At 36.4% G+C, this 18,067-nt stretch overlaps 1 protein-coding gene across 1 annotated transcript; it reads right to left on the bottom strand.

Moving 5' to 3' along the window:
• Nucleotides 1–1,595: 1,595 nt before the first annotated feature.
• LOC148877593 (sodium/calcium exchanger NCL1-like) lies at nt 1,596–15,099 on the bottom strand. The gene is made up of 7 exons (XM_088966624.1): nt 14,656–15,099; nt 4,079–4,267; nt 3,588–3,769; nt 2,939–3,060; nt 2,564–2,831; nt 2,157–2,462; nt 1,596–2,010 (listed from the first exon to the last, which is right to left on the bottom strand). Exons 1-7 carry the CDS (start codon nt 15,035–15,037, stop codon nt 1,762–1,764), a joined length of 1,698 nt encoding a protein of 565 aa, XP_088822750.1. The 5' UTR covers nt 15,038–15,099; the 3' UTR covers nt 1,596–1,761.
• Nucleotides 15,100–18,067: the final 2,968 nt, after the last annotated feature.

The following is an 18,067-nucleotide window of genomic DNA, read 5'->3' on the forward strand; positions in this document are numbered from 1 at the left end:
CCATAAAATTGAAATTGATAAACTATAATCCAAAACTTAATGAATACGCAAACAGTTGAGTGATTTGGATCGGCTGATGTGATAAGTTTAGCCACGTGTACTTTGTCAGCAAGTTGCTTTAGCATCTCTTCACTGTGTAATTTCTATGCTCTAATGCAGATTTCTGATTTCTAGTATAGAACAATAAACATTCAAAATATCAATAACTTATAGGGTTATAAATTCTGACCCTGGACTGAATCGTTATTCGACTATATTTTTAATCTGCGTACAAGTTGATTCGTCATCAGTGACCAGCCCAGGTTTTCAGATCCATTCAGCTCTGAAATTTTGTCATTCTGAATTTGATTCCTTCGAGCGTGGCACTAGCTAAGGACTCAAACCGGGGACTGGAGGCTTTTTGGGTTGTGATGAATGATGACTTTTATGATTTTTCACAGGCTGGATTGATCAATCGCCCAATTAATCAGCAAAACTGGAGCCCCTGGAGCATTCTTGATTTTAGTCTGGTTTAAGTCTTACAGCATTGCTCCAAAATCTAAATCACCTGCTTTCACAAGAAGAAATGAAGAATAACCGGAACAAAAATATATGCACCTCTTAGTTTGAAAGTACAAATGTAAATATGTATAATACAAATATATACAAAATAATATAAGTTAGAAAGTTCTGCACTCTACATATTTATATTTGTACTCCTTTCAAATTAAACCAAACAAATCACCTGTTTTTAGAAGAGGAACAATTCCTACCCATCAATATTCATTCTCACTCCACCCAGAGGAGGGGACGGGTGCACTGCTCATTGCAAAATGGAAAGTCTGCCCTGACTATGAGGCCCCTGACTTTAATTAGAATAAATCTTTTATTAAAAATACATCGGCTTATTCGAGATAATTTGATGATTTAATGATCCAGCTGACTGAACCATTGCATTGTTCAATTTGGTGAATAGATTAGATTATAGGTGAAACATTAATTCTCTTCTCTTTTTATTTTTAGTCATTTTCATTAATAAAAATAATAATAATAATTTTTATTTATTAAAATTAATTTTGTTTAACAAGATGAGTATATAATATTTCAAATGCACTTCATTTTTCTATAGATTCTTGTATTTTTCTTGTATTTTTATCTATTTTTTAAATCATGTGACCTAGATAATTGAACTTTAATAAATCTAGTATTTATTTCAGTCCAACAACTTGAGGCGACAGCCCCACTTATTTGCATCTTATATCAACGTTAATTTTATGAAGCAAGATGATAAATATTTGGGCAATTTCATTCTAAAGCCTCACCACACAAATCAGAGTTACGCTGGTCTTTACTCATTGACAAGATGCAGCAGAAGCTCTCTAGCTGGAAATCTCACACTCTATCTCAGTAGGGCTCGTGACTTCTGGTGGGGACTGGGGAGGTACTAGAGAGAAGAATTATTGCTACCTACGAGCCTGGTTTTGTTTCAACCGACCAAAAATGGGAGGGTACCAGTAGCATTACCCAAGAAAACTCAAAATTGCCAAAATTCTAAACATACTTCCACGTACAGGATCAATGAACAGATTTTATATAATTCAATTGCCCAACCATGCTTTAAGATTCAAGTAATTTGATTAAGTTGTAAATTTTAATACAATTCAATATATTGGGAAAATAAGAAAGAATCATAACAAATTAAATTCAATGTCCTTGACCTGTAATTCTGTAAATATTTTGAAACCCATGGAACGACCTTTCTTTAGGGTGTGCCTTTGGGACTCACAACCACCCAAAAAAATAAATGAGAATAAAAACCAGCAACAAAGAGAATGGATACAACAGATATGCCACTATAGATGTCCAAAGGGGAAAGACATTGCAGAAGCCTGAAACAAGACCCATGACAATGCAAACAATAAGAACAACCAACACTTCTGCTGAGAAATCCCATGCCAATCCACGAATATAAACTAGGACAAGGAAGATGGATATGCCCACAATGTTGTTCATGAATACCGCACTGTATATCTGCAAAAAAAAAAAAAAAAAAAAAAAAAGCAATAGATACTTGAAGTCGATCGTCATTACTGAATCAAAAAGAAAATAAACGGTACTTCTGAATTCTGATCAATGGTGAAAATTGGTTAAATATTGAATCAAGGGAAGAAACAAACCTCAGAGAACGTTAAAGAAGCAGATCTTTGCTTTTTCTGTCTTGCAGTAGTGATTGCTGACACCGCTTCTCTATAGTTTACAGCCAAAGGCAGAAAAACAAATGAGATGAAGAATGATGGAATTTTTGCAGCGGTAGAGAAGCTCTGGGCAGCATCTAGGAGTGGCTCTGAGAGTACGGCTAGAATAGTGGTTCCAAGAAGTAATAGAAATGCAGCTTTAGCGTAAGACCATAATGGTTTATCATCAACTGCTATACTTTTATCCTGTCGATTCACAAGCTTCTCTTGCTCTTCCTCACTACTTTTCTGTACATTGTCATTTTAAATCTTGATATGGTATCATCAGCTAGCTGTTCATAACATTTTGAAAAAAAAAAATTAAAAAACAGCAACCTCAGATAAGTTACCTGAGAAGGTTTTCTTGAAAAATTCCTCCGATGATGGCTTTGGTTTTCAGTAGTTTGCTGCGACTCTTGAAGCCATTTTGAAATTCCTCTGACAAACTCGGCTTCATCAATATGGGCATCACCTGAAGTATCAAACTCTTTCATTACTTGCACCGTGAAATCATCCTTAATCAGACCAATCTCTTCAAATTGGATCCCTAAGATCAATGCTCTTAGTTCGGCAGGGGATATGTATGCATCTCCATTCTGGTCAATTTTCTGAAATAACCTATATTTGTGTGCAAGAATGATATATTGGCTAGATTTAGAAAACTATAAATTAAGAGAATTTCATTAATTAAAATTAAAATATATATCAAGTAGAAAGTTATATACTCCTTTATAACAGTCATATTAGGCTGTCCATCATTAGTGAGGAGCTTTTGTAGTAGGTTGTCTTGTGCATATTTATGCAACAAATATTCAAGTCTTCTATTCTGGATCCATGGTTGAAATACCTGCAACAAAATTCAATATAGTATAAATTAAGAAAAAATTAGAATTTTAATTTAATATAAATCAATGTTGAGCAAAAGCTTTATAATTATATATATATATATATATAATTATATATATATATTCAAATGTTTATCATCCTCTTTATAAATCATAGACATCATCACCACTAAAATAGAACATGTTGAGAATTTATAACAGAGAACAAAACCCAACTTGGATTTAATAGTGATGTTTAGATAAGTTTATTTGATTAGGAAAACATATGTAAAATCACAACAAATAAGAATGAACTAGGAAAAATCTCACTATGCCTTAAAAGTTGGAACACAAAACAAATCCGTATAAGTTTTACATTCAACTCAAGGTAGAGTGGAAACGTTACAATTGACAGATAATAAAGTCGAAAGCATGATCAACTTTCAATGAAATTGTACATTAGCACACTAATTAAATCAGATAAGGTTTTTGAAAATGATAAAACAACCTGCTAATTAAAATTTTCATGTTTCTATGATCAACTAATTACCTGATAGAAACAGTAGGAAACAAGGAGAGTAAGGGAAACAACAAGAGAAATTATAATCGCTATACGCTCTCCAGAGGGCATATTGAGCAATTTTGGAAGTTGTACTATGATAAATGGAACCAAGGATAGAAGCATGATCTTTGCAGTATAATTGGTCTCCAGGTCTGTAACAACACCAAAGCCTGCAAACAAACTTTTATAAGATACATTTTTATTATAAGACTCCAAAGTTTCTATAGTATTTAATGACTATAGGCAGAAATTTCTAATATAATGGGAAGTGTTCAATAATGAGTTAATAAATTTCCTAATAGTATATTGTATTTATAAAAAATTATATATAATTATTTTCCTTTGGTGAAAAATAGATAAATAAAGAGAAACTTAAGTTAAAAGAACAATGCCACTGTTTTAATTCATCTTAAAATATGATTAATGATCAAAAGAACAAAAATTGTTCTCAAATGGATGATGAGAACAATGAAACAAACCAGTTAAGTGTGATCTTCTTGTAACTGAAATATCTGTTGGCTTTGAATCATTTGAAAGGTCATATTTTCCAACAGCAACAATGGAACCCCAAAGTATAGTTAGCAGCATGACAGTGGATCCAGCCAGCAAGGCCATTCCGATAACAGCCTGTTCTTGAGCAATTTCTATGCTTCCAGAGACTCCAGCCACTGAATATAAAAAAAAAAAATCTTTGATGAAATGTTGTTTATAACAAAAAGGGAATTGATTTCAAAATAATCCTGCAATTAATTAGTTCACTTAAATATAAATATCTTTACTGTCAAGAAGCTAGCAAAGGAAATAAATCTGAACCATGAAATGATTTTAGTTCCAAGTAATTTGTTCTATTGAATTACTTGAGATGGACCTAGAGGACCTGAAGTGGCTATGGTAATTTGGTAAGAGTGCACAGTGAATGCAAATTTGTTCGATTGGAGAACCCTGTTTAGTTTTGCATTGATAATTTTACAATGTCTTGGTTGGTTGTAATGGGTGTAAACATGAATCTCAAGGCTGGAACTAGACCAATTTACATTGACCAACTTTGAGTGCAAAGTTTGCACTTTTGGAAGTAAGCATTGATCCTATTTCAATGCAAAAACAGCTGAAAACAAACAAATTTATTTTCATTTTCAGTGCAAAAACATATTCTTATCAAATTCCTACAAAACTGAAATGGAGTGCAAATTTGCTTTGATTTTGCACTCTTACCAAACAAAGCCAAAACATTATACAACAATAAGTTGTGACTAAAGAAAGGTGGGGTCAGTCTTAGGCCCTGTTCGTTTTTTGGTAAGTTATTTATCCGGGTAAATGCAATTACATGGGAAAGTTTTTCTTGGGAAACATTTACCCAGGTAAGTGCATTTACCCATGTTCTTTTATTTCCTAGGTAAATAAGGTAATGACTATTTTATCCATAAAAACCCATTAATAAAAGGGGCATTTTTGTCCCATTCAAGTGTTAGTAACTTTCCCCCTAGGTGGGAAAGTTATTTATCCACCTAGGAGATGGGTACCAGGAAAATAAACTTTCCCTGGACCCCACATAAATCTGAAAAATGAACATGAGATTCTTGGCCAATGGGAACCAAAATCCCATTGACCAACTTTCCCCTTTTCAAAATCCCCCCCCAAAAAAAAAACACACCCTTAGTGATTTGTTCAGATATCAACCCATTTCTAAACTTTAGACATAATTGCATATTTTTTGTGTTTGTTTTTCTTTTTTAATTCTCATGTAAAAGTTTTTTATTCCCGAGATGAGACCAAATCAGCCCCCCACAAGATTGTCCCCCACAACATCTCACAGCACACGTGAATTGGGAACATCTCCCAATGATAATCCCATAAATGATGATGTCATCATTGGAAAATATTCTCAATACACGACGGGGATGTTCTGTGGGACGTTGTGGGGGACTGATTTGAACTCTCCCGAGATTGCCTATTTTCCCAACAAATACCCACTAAGGCTATGTTTGGTTTGAAGGAAAAGATAGGAAAAGGAAGGGAAAGGTTGGAAAACCTATACAAGGTTTGTAAAAGTTTCCTTACTTTTCCCTTCCTTCCCTACTTTTTCCTTCAAACCAAACACAGCCTAATGTAAGCTGTTAAAAAAGGAATTTCTTCCAAACAATTGCTTCTCAACCTCCATATATTACAGTAAAATTTTGATATGTAGTTTAATTTTGTTTGTTTAAAACAAAACAAATAAAAGTATAGAATAAAAACTATTTCATTACACATAGAACTATATTATTACTGTAATTAGTTACATGTTAACAAATCTAAGTCAGCTTAATTTTGTATAAATTTAATGTTCCATATGTTTTTAGACCAATCTATGTATTAAAATTCTGTTATAATTATGATAGAGATGGTTAGACTCTCCTTTAATTAATTTCCGGATGTATGGCCCAGCTTAGGCATATATAGTTGTACGTTTCTCAAACCAATAATCACACCAATGCATGTGCTGCTAGTCAAATAGATTGAAAATGCCAAAACTGAAATTGTCATTTAATTCTGGAACCATGTTGTCCATGGTTTTCAAAATCGGATGGTCGGACTGGAAAAACCAGGAATCAGTCAGGTGACCGATTCTATTTTACCCCAGAATTGTTATTTCGCCAAAAAATCATTGATTTGGTCAATAAACTGTTGATTTGTTCGGTTCGAACGGTTAGATCGTTCTACCCAGGAACTGAACCCCTAACCAGTTCGTTGCCCAGTTCGGTTTTCAAAACCTTGAGGATGTCCCATCTCCCACAATTCTACAAAGCAAAATCTGAAAGCGATTATTGAACAAGAATGCATATGGACTAGGCTTAAACAAACAAACTCACGCCCGAATTTGTAGTCAGTCTCAGTTCTAAGGTGCCAAGAGATTAAGAAATTTAGTGAGCCAAAGCAGAATTAATGTTCAGAACCAAGAGGTCTCTTACTCTTAGACAGTTATGCCCTTAGCTCCAATTAGAATGATGCACATTATGACATTTAATGTAAATGAATAAAGTATATATTTGATTCATGTTATTATGGTGTATTTTCTGTGTAATACCCTTAAACTGGACACATATGAGACTCATGTTAGTTTAGAATCTTCACAGCTGTTGGATAGATCTGGGGAGAACTATCCTGCCAAGGCTAACACTGATGTGCCGCCAAGTTGGTTGGGGTGGCTTGTCTCAACTGCCTGGGTGAGACTTGAGGTACATGCAGTGTGAGTTTTCTTGAAACCCTGAATCGGACTAGAATTCCAGTATTGCCCTGGACCTTGGAGATAGATGGGCAAAATTGGAATGTTATACCTGACCCCTAGACTCGATTATGATACTACACTATTTGTTGGATTGGGCTGTCTTTGATATGCCAATCAGTGAGATCCTTAGAGGGGGTCAAAACCTGGGTATGTTGGGACAGTTCGAGAATTCATCTGAGTGGGTGATCACAGTGACAAGATCAACCCCTTTGTCAGACAAAGTGAATGATCGGGGATAAACTCTCTTTGATGGAAACTAGAACTGCCGGCAGTCGATTTCAACCGTTGAAATTTCTTTTGCAAAATGTTTTAATTCCCGGGATCCATGTGAGTAGAGAGTGCAGTGCTTGATCATTATAAGCTGAGAGGTTAAGTGTTAGACCATTGAGAGTAATACCTGATGGGCTAATCTTTCATCTGCCTGCAGTCCTTGGGTTTTTATAAGGTGGCTTGACCCAGGGACCATTTAGTGTAAATGTTGGGTCCAATAAGAGCCCATGGTGATAGACTCAGGGGTTCACTGTCTCCTACAGTGAATTCGGCCAGACCTTGTAACAAAGGCTGGGCTGAACCCATGTGGCTGATGTGTAGATCAATGTTTGGATACCGTGCAATACAAGGATATCCAACTGGGCAGTAGTTTGGAGGTTAAGTGAGCACATACACTTAATGGGCCTAAAGCTTAATTCGAATTGGCTTAATGAGATTAATTAAAGAGGGGCGGTTCTGGGATTTAGATCAATAGATAGGATAAGGGGTTGTCCCTATCCACTCAAAGAGTCCAGATCCAAATAAAGATTTGGATCAAGAAACACCTAATTAGATTATGATGGTTGATCTTTATCTACAGATAAGATAAAGGATTATCCTTATCTCTTAAAGAGAGTCCAGATCCAAATACAAGATTTGGATTAGGAAACTCCTAATGGAATTATGAGAACCTCTCTTTAAGGATATAAATAGAGGAGTAGGGTGAACCTCCAGATCCATCCATCAGTCTACTGATTTAAGAAAGAAGACAACATACAGTTTGACTGATTCTATCTTCTGCTTTTGCTCTCTCCTGCTATTGCCGCCATATCCACTATGGGAGCAATCAAGAAGGGCTCTTGATATTACCTTTTGGCAGAAAAGGTAATTAGAAGTCGTGCTCACTAGCCCTCCATCAGATTCTTGCTGAAGAATCAGGTTCTTACTGTAGATCCATCTTGCTAATTCTGCTTCATCCTGCACCGTGTCATCTTTAGTGGAAGCAGTTTTTGCATCTATCCTTGGGCGTGAACACCTTCATTGGAGGTTATTGTTACTTCGTATCAGGTATACCCTCCACTCCCTTTTGGTTTCAGATCTGGTATGCTTTAAGTTCAAGATTGATAATTGAAAATGCAATTTTCTAAAATAGGGAATGTGATTCCCACATGGGAGAGAGGGAAATTTTTTGAAAATTTGCCCAACCTACCTGCAAGGTTTGGCCATCCATATGATGGATCTCTCATCCATTCAGTGGTATCAGAGATAGGTTCAAATCTTGAACCAAAATTAACCCGATCTAGAATTGCGCAAATGGGCAGAAGGTGTTCTACCCAATTTGTGCAGATTAGCATTTTCTAGGAAATCTGTTCCTAGATTTTGGGCGATTGATTTGAAATTAAATATTTATAAATCTGAATTATATTTAGAATTGTTCTACATATTTTTCTTGATTTTTGGGTTGTTCGTACGGTGGAGATCGAAATCTTTAATGGAGCAAGAAATCTGCGATTTTGCTGTTCTTTTACATTCTTGGTCTGTAAATGTTTATTTTATTTTATTTTAGATAGAATATATAGGTATTCAATTTTAATGTAATATTAATAGAAATTAGGTTTTCTATTTTTTTTTCATTTGAAATTGAAGTAGAAAGCGCAAGGAGGAGAATTTCGCATATTCGGGTTTGGCCATCTGTGATTTGCAATTTTGGAAATTGCATGCTGCAATCTAACTTTCGTTTTGTAGTGTAGCAGTCCTACGAACAGCCTTCCTACTGATTCTTGAATGTCTTGTTTCACTAATTTACTTTCAGATCATGTTCTTGAATTAAATCTTGAATTAAAAATCAAACCCTAGACCCATTCAAACCAAATTGGGCCAAACTGGTTGGACCAAATCTATGGTCCGATGGGGGTTGTTCTCAACCCTAATTTTTCATTAATGGGTCCAAGATTTGATGATTAATTGCAAGATGCAATTCAGCCCACACCTGTAAAACCCAGTTTTAATATGTTAAAACTACTTTAGCCCATTTCAACATAAAAGCTATATGGACCGAATTGCTCTTTGCAATTCAGCCCATATACCTAGATAATATTAATTAGTAATATTATGGATTATTATGGGCTTTAATTATGGGTTTTATAGTTATTAATTGATTGGATCAATTATGTTGTTCCTACATATGATGTATGGATGTGTAATGTGCAACGTTCATGGGCCATAAGTACTTGGCCCATGTTGATACGATAGTGGCTCTTGCACACACCATGGCTGAATGCACATCATTGCCATGGTGTCCATAAGATCATTGGATGATCTCCCTTCGTGGTGGGCCCCATACCAGTTTCCTCTCCAAGAGGAACCGTGTGGAACCCTAGCTGTTTAGGGCCCATCTAAATTTGGCTTTACGAAAGTCAATGGGAGCCACTTTGGTTTGACATAAATTAAATTATGTTGTAATATTTCGTTCCCTCCACTGAAATATGAGTGCATGTGATAGGGAGATTCATATGATGAACTCTCTAAAGGCCTTCCATCATTAGCATGAAGATGAGCCCTTCAGTAATGAGGAAATGCACCATAAAATTGGGTTATCCATTTGTTGTTGGATCTGTTTGAATGTTTAATAAGATGATAGGGGTGTTATAGATCGATGTGGGAGGGGCCTATCATAAAATGGAAGACTCTCTCATGGTACCTTGGCGTTCATGAATATGATGGGTGAGAACTCACTGGACTGAAAGGTTTAACCTAAAATGGCAATGAACCTTGTCTAACAAAGGCTAAAGGGAAAACTCATAAGATGAGTGAATATGATCCTTCACAGAAAGGTGGTGGTTTATGCAGTTGAAATAGTTGGCTCTATGCACCCTATGTGATTTTCCATATTTTCAGAAACATAATTCGCAGTCTCTGTCACTGAGATAGGTGGAAAATCCCAGAGATGAACAAATGGGAATGAAACATAGATTAAAAGCCGTATCTATGTAGATAACATAAATCAAATAAGGTTATGGACTAATATTTGCTTTTTAAAGGTTGTGGACTAATATTTGCTTTTTAACAGAAATGGCAAACTGACAATTTGCAAAATTGTTGGATGACGACAAACTTAAGGGCCTAAACTACGCTGACTGGTACAGTAACCTTATGCTGGTCCTGACATCTAAAAAGTTGGACAAAGTAGCTAAAAACCCTACCCCGGAACGTCCGGGAGATAGGGCTTCTGATGCCCATAGGAGGGACTACCAGGAATGGGAAGAGAAAAATTCCCTTGCCCGCTGCTACATCATAGCATCCTTAGACAATCCGATACAATGACAGTTTGATCAGATCGAATTGTCCAAGGATATCTTGGACAGTTTGAGGACGATGTATGAAGAGTAGAATGATTCTACTCGACAGAAGGTCTTGAAATGGTTCATGACCGTGCAAATGTCCAAGAACTAGCAAGTTCATGACCATTGTCTTAAGATGATGGGATACATCAATGAACTTGAGGCTCTTGGGTCAGGGCTTGACCATGTCACTAAGGTGGATGCCATCCTAAATTCTTTGTCTCCTTCCTATAATCACTTCATCATGAACTATAATATGAATAAGCTAAATGTTAGCATCCAGGAACTCAGCAATATGTTGCAGAGGGCCGAGGAACTGATCAAGAAGGATGAGCTCATTGCCATGCTTATTGAAGTTGGTAAATCTGGCAAGAAGAAGAGGAAGGCAAAGAAACAACCTTAGAAGAAAGCTACCAAGTCCAAAAGGTAGAGGAAGGACAAAGCATCAGATGCTTGTCACTTATGCAAGCAAGTCGACCATTGGAAGATGAACTGTCCTCAATACCTAGAGACCAATTTGTTGGTAACTTTTGTTGGTAACTTTTGCTTCATGGTGTATTGACTCCGGGGCTTCAACTCATGCATGTAACTTACTGTAGGGGTTCAGGACAAGCAAAAGACTAAGAGACAGAGATGTGACTCTTTACTTAGGGACATCTACAAGTGTTGCAGCTATAGCCATAGGAACTGTAGAGTTAGTTTTTAGATAATGAATAATTGTACTGAAAGATTGTCTTTATGTACCTAATTTGAGAAGAAATTTGATTTCTGTTTCAAAACTATGTGCGGATGGATATTTTATTCTCTTTAGTAGTATGATTACTATCAAAAGAAATAACAAATTCCTCACATACGGAGAACTTGAGAATGGTCTCTATGTTCTCCATCCTTCTCTGGAAACTAACATAACCGAAACTACATCAGATGATATCCCCAAGAAAATAACCCGTGATACAGTTAATCCCACGTGCCTGTGGCATTACTGACTTGGCCACATTAACACAGATCATATCACAATGTTGGTAAAGGATGGTCCTTTGGATTTTCTAACTGTAGAAGATCTTCCAACCTGTGAACCTTGCTTTCAGGGAAAGATGATGAAACGACCATTTAACGGTAAGCCTGAAAGATATACAAGCACGCTTGACCTTATACATACTGATGTATGTGGTCCCATGAATGTTAGGACACGTAACCACCATGATTACTTCATAACATTTACCGATGATTACTCATGGTATGGTTACATGTATCTAATGAGACATAAGTCTGAATCATTTGAAAAGTTCAAAGAATTCAGACAAGAGGTCAAGAAACAGTTAGGGAGAGAAATTAAGACCCTTCGATCAGATTGAAGTGGTGAGTATCTCTCTGACGAATTCAAAGACTACTTAAAGGTAAATGTGATAGTTTCACAACTAGCTCATCCTGCTACAACACAGCTAAATGGTGTGTCAGAGAGGAGGAATCGAACTTTATTGGATATGGTCCAATCACTTCTCGTACACTCAGAATTACCCACATCCTTTTGGGGTTACACATTAGAGACTGCGATGTACGCACTTAACCGGGTTCCAACCAAATCAGTTCCGAAAACTCCCTATGAGCTTTGGATCGGTAAGAAACCAAGTGTGAGACACTTGAAGATTTGGGGTGGTCCAGTACATGTTAAAAGAACGAGTGCGGACAAATTAGAATCCAAAACCAGTCGTTGCCTATTCATAGGCTACCCCAAAGGCTTTATGGGTTACATCCTGAACAATCATCGTCAAGAAGTTGTTCTGTAGTAAAAATGCCCATTTCTTGGAAGATGATTACATCCTGAACAATCATTGTCAAGAAGTTGTTCTCGACGAAGAGAGCTCAAGGGTAGTGGGAGATGTCTCAAAGCTCCAGTTAATGACCAACCTAGAAGATCTACCCGGGTTTCCAGGCCTCCAGGGTAGTGGGAGATTTCCCTAGACTCGATTATGATACTACACTAGGTGTTGGATTGGGCTGCCTTTGATATGCCAATTAGTGAGATCCTTAGAGAGGGTTAAAACCTGGGTATGTTGGGACAGTTCGAGAATTCATCTGAGTGGGTGATCATGGTGACATGATCAGCCCCTTTGTCGGACATAATGAATGATCGGGGATGCACACTCTCTGATGGAAAACAGAATTGCCAGCAGTCGATTTCAACCATTAAAATTTGTTTTGCAAAATATATTTATATATATATATATATATATATATATATATATATTATATATTATGGTTTGAAAATATTTGCAAAATGTTTTAATTCCCGGGATCCAAGTGAGTAGAGAGTGCAATGCTGTACCTTGCAGCCGAGGGAGAGGTCCTCTCTTGTCAGGCAGTGTTTGATCATTATGGGCTGAGAGGTTAAGTGTAAGACCACTGAGGGTAATATCTGATGGGCTAATCTTGCATCTGCCCAAAGTCCTTGGGTTTCTATAAGGTGGCTTGACCCAGGGATCATTTAGTGTAAATGTTGGGCCCAATAAGAACCCATGGTGATGGACTCAGGGGCTTACTGTCTCCTACAGTGAATTCGCCAGGCATTGTAACAAAGGCTGGGCTAAACCCATGTGGCTGATGTGTAGATCAATGTTTGGGTACCACGCAATATAAGGATATCCAACTGGGCAATAGTATAGAGGTTAAGTGAGCACATAGACTTAATGGGCCTAATGCCCAATTCGAACTAGATTAATGAAATTAATTAAATATGGGTGGTTATGGGATTTAGATCAGTAGATAGGATAGGGGATTGTCCCTATCCACTCAAAGAGTCTAGATCCAAATGATTTGGATCAAGAAACTCCTAATTAGATTAGGATGGCTGATCTTTATCTATAGATAGGATAAGGGATTATCCTTATCTCTTAAAGAGAGTCCAGTTCCAAATTCAAGATTTGGATTAGGAAACTCCTAATGGGATTAGGAGAACCTCTCTTTAAGGATATAAATAGAGGAGCAGGGCGAACCTCCAGATTCATCAATCAGTTTATTGATTTAAGAGAGAAGACATCATACAGTTTGGCTGCTTCTATCTTCTGCTCTTGCTCTCTCCTGCTATTGCCACCATACCTGTTCGATCTCCACTGTGCGAGCAATCAAGAAGGGCAAAAGGTAATCAAAAGTCATGCTCACTAGCCCTCCATCAGATTCTTGCTAAAGAATCAGGTTCTTGTTGAAGACCCATCCTACTGATTCTGCTTCATCCTGCACCGTGTCATATTTGGTGGAAGCAGTCTTTGGATCTATCCTTGGGCGTGAACACCTTCATTGGAGGTTATTGTTATTTCGTATCAGGTATAAGTCACTACTCCCTTTTAGTTTCAGATCTGGTCTGGTTTAGGTTCAAGATTAATCATTGAAAATGCAATTTTATAAAATGGGGAATGTGATTCCCACATGGGAGAGAAATTTTTTGAAATCTCGCCCAACCTACCTACATGGTTTGGCCTTCCATATGATGGATCTCTCATCCCTTCACTTAGTGCATTTGTCCTGAATAAATTAAACAAGCTTAAGTGGTACCCTTGATTGATGGACTGAATTCCAACAAAAAAAAATAGGGACTATATAATATAAATAAGTACCATTATAATAAAATTTTGAAAATATATAAGATTTCATGAGTGGCGGCATAAAGAAACTCAAATACATATTGCATTGGTTCACGTTATAGTTGTCTTTCCTAATGCTGTGTTTGGTTTGACAGAAAATAACAGAGAAACAGAAAGTTGAGGAATAGCTAAGGTTGAGACTTTCAGTTTGTCTTACCAATCACAGCCTAATTGTTATAGTCAACGTTATAAAGTAGATCTTTACGTTGTTAATAGAATGAAGTCATATATAGGTCGCTCACCTCCATGTTCTAGGCTCTTAGTGATGGATAACGGAGCAGGTTAATTGGTGGCCCGCCCCACCCTCTCTCTTCTAATTTCATGTCACAAGTCGGGTTATTATATTTGTTTTCCGGAGCCCATTTTCCAGGACTTGGTCAATTTTGGTGACCAACTCTTAATTGTCTAATCGATTAAATCCCGACTCCGTTAACATAGCACATAAGAAAGCTGAAAGCTGAGCTGCTTGACTCTACAGCTTGAAGAAACTAAATGAGGAGATATACATGCATCGATCGATCTCTACAGCTTGAAGAAAGCAGGTGTGAAGTATAACAACTTACCAAGAACTAACACGGCCTCTGGAAGTGAACCGAGGATATGGAAGGCGCTAGCACCGAAGATTCCTGGGCCGAGGAGCTTGAAGATGAGTTCAGTCCCAGCAGAAATGTAATTCTCCCCAAGGAATAGCAGGTACTCGTAGACCACAATGATAAACAGCTGCCCCCAGATATTTGTGGTACAGGGTAAGAAGCCATACTCTGGTTCGCAGGTTACCGGTGAAGATAGACGCTTCAGAGCAAAGAATGAAGATCCGTCGCTTGCATGGTCGTCGTCGATCCCATCTGAAATCAAATTTGTAGAATTCTCTGTAACCAGACGACGGCCATAACCCTGGCCAGCCACCAGGAGGGGAACTAAGAGAAAGAGTGCTTCTTTCACCATCTTCTCAAGGCCTGTCTGGGATAGCCGAGGTAGGCGATCGAGATGGTCGGGGATGAAGATAGATAGATGAAAGAATCAAATTCTTAGCTAGCTTATTTATTATAAATACATTAGTCAACCTTCTTCTGGGGACCCGTCTTTGGAATATTTATATAATAATAATGAATTAAACCAAGTAATTAGTTAGTTAACTGTAAAACTGTCCCACTACTTGAAATTATTATTTTACTGACTGACGCATAAACAGGTAACTTAGAAGAGTTTATAGCTTGCAAGCTACCTCGGATGTCAAATCCTTAGAGGTTAATTGCTAGCTGTGTTGAAGATTGGTTTTGAACCAGGTTTCTCGTACCAATCTCAAATCCTTAGAGGTGAATTCAGAGATATTCGATTGAACTGTCGCATGCATGCATGTCAATAAATACTGAATATAATAAGATAGCGTACCAGGAAATTATGCAACACGGCTTTGAAGCTTTGAATTTGAATAATAAGAGAAGGCGGAGAAATATTACACATGTGTAATAAAAACGTGGGAAATAGTAGTTTGAGTCTCACAGTCTTGGCTTAATTTTCTAAGTAGTTGCGTATTTGAAAGGATCTTGCTAATGCTGGAAGGTCAATCTGAGCGTGATCATCAGTTTGGATTTCCAAAGATTAATGAAACGCGTCACCTGGTTGATTGTAGAAGATTTGAACTATCGGTTCCTAAGGACGAAAAAAATGGCAAGAGCTGGTCTCTTGGTTTTCTCTCTTCTTGATCGGGACGAAATTCCATAGGTTTCATTGGTTTAAGTGAAAGGATCCAATAATGTTGCTAAGCTCACTGGCTCTGGCAATTTCGAGAGTTCAAATTTTCAATGCGTTTGGAACTTCAGAATGCAAGTGATACCAATGAGTGAAAGCTCGCGGCTGGCACAGAGATTAGTTCTGGAGACGTATGTAAACTGTAAAGGACCTCATCATCAGTAATACAAGTTCATCCTTGAAGATGGAATCGCAGTACTTCACAAATCACTGAGCTCCTTCCCGTCTCTGGCTGGACTTAATAGAGACGGCCTTCCGTGGATATCTAAGCCAGAGCCCAGAGGTAAATGCCACCACCGTAAGTTAGGGGATCACCTATCTATTATTACTACTACTACTATTACCACATATCATTATCATTATTATTATTATTATTATTATTATTTAATTTCTTATTTTTTACCATTTCTTAAATTAATTAATTATAGTTAATTTGAAAATACATATAGAAATATGTTTATATATTATGTGATAGTTTTAATTTTTGCAAATTATTTTTAAGTTTTATAAGTATAACTAATGTTTTGAAATAATTATTTATTTATTTTTATTAGTTTATTCATTAATATTAGAAATTTATATTCAAATATTAAGTATACTCTCGTTATAATTAAAATACTTATACATTAATTATAGTAATGATAGATAAATAAATAGGTGGAAAATATTTACATTTGATTGGTTGATTGTAAAGAAAAAGAAAACTAGTATGTAAAGCAATCCCAATAACAATTATTAATTAATTATATGTTAAATATTATTTTAATTAATTAATTAATAATGTTTTCTATTATGCTATAATTTTCATTTTATTGGTAATTATTAATTAATTAACTAGTTTGTTCATTAGGGGTAAGTGTTCAACTTTATTGGTAATAATGTTAAATAGGGCTTTGGTTTGGTTTTCCAATTTTAAACAAACTATGCTTACCCTAGGTATCATGACCAGGCCTACAACTTGAAAAAGTTGAGAAGGGTCGGATCAAGCTAATATTTAAGTTAAAGTTAGAGTTAAAAAGTATGAACCCAATCTAATTAAGCTTTCGAGTTGGATTAATGTTATGGTTGAGTGTTCCACAACTCAAGTTGGGTTTGGTTTACCTATACTTGACATAGCCTAGCTTAACTTGCACTAGGGCTATAAATGGGTCGAGTACAACCCAATGGGAAAAAAATCAATTTGGGTCAGTTTCGAATAATCGGGTTAGAGCCAATTGTCATGAGAACCGGTCAGTTCGGTTATAGGTCTAAAAATTACAAACCCTTTCGAGTCTGATTCAGTAGTAGGTCCTTAAAATTTCTTATCGAGTCGATTCCAATTCCAACTAGACTTGACCCAGACCCAACCCATTGACAACCCTAACTTGTACCCCCAATCATGATCTAGTAGGGTGTGCCAATAAAAAATTATTGAAAAATACTCATATGCAAAAATTACTGAATAATAATGAAAAAACATCACAAATTAATTAAAAATCCAAAAATTCTGAAAAACCTAAAGCTTAATTAAAATACTAAAAAAAAGAAAAAGTAAATTATTATATTTTATTGCAAAAAATACTCAATAACGATGAGTGGGGAATCCATCCCCGTCGGGGATCAGGGATGGAGGACAAATTTTATCCCCGATGGGGTTGCTGATAGGGATGGGGTTAATTTCAGAATCGAGGTTGGGATGAAGAATATGATCCTCGCCCCGAACCCGCCCCATTTCCATCCTTGCTATTTCAAGTATTCATAATTCTTTTTAATTTTAAAATCATAAGCATTAGATGCTAGGGCATAGGGGCTTAGGGATGAGGGTAGCTTATGTTCATTTCTGATTTCCCAATACCCATAAGGTCATAACCCCCAACCTTGTCCCATGTGAGAGTCGAATTTGATCAACTAAAAATAATGCTTGAATTGGATTTCAAAATAATTACATCAATAAATTTTTAAAATTAATTGATAAAAAATTAAAATTAATAGACAAATAGTTCACCTAGAATGGGAAAATTCCCGGTCAGTACCCTATACTTTGGCTTGAGTGACAATTTGGTACCCGAACTATAAAATGCGTTAATCCAGTACCCGAATTTTCAAAATGTGAAAATCCAGTACCCAAACTTTCAAAATGTGACAATCTAGTACCTGTCATTAACCAGTCCGTTAATCAACCGTTAAGTGACATTTGAAAAGTCAAACTAGCCCTTCGAATCCCATCTAATTCTCTTTATCAAC

The sequence above is a fragment of the Nelumbo lutea genome, chromosome 1, assembly GCF_056320005.1.
Source record: "Nelumbo lutea isolate HS-2025 chromosome 1, American lotus-T2T, whole genome shotgun sequence".
NCBI lineage: Eukaryota > Viridiplantae > Streptophyta > Magnoliopsida > Proteales > Nelumbonaceae > Nelumbo > Nelumbo lutea.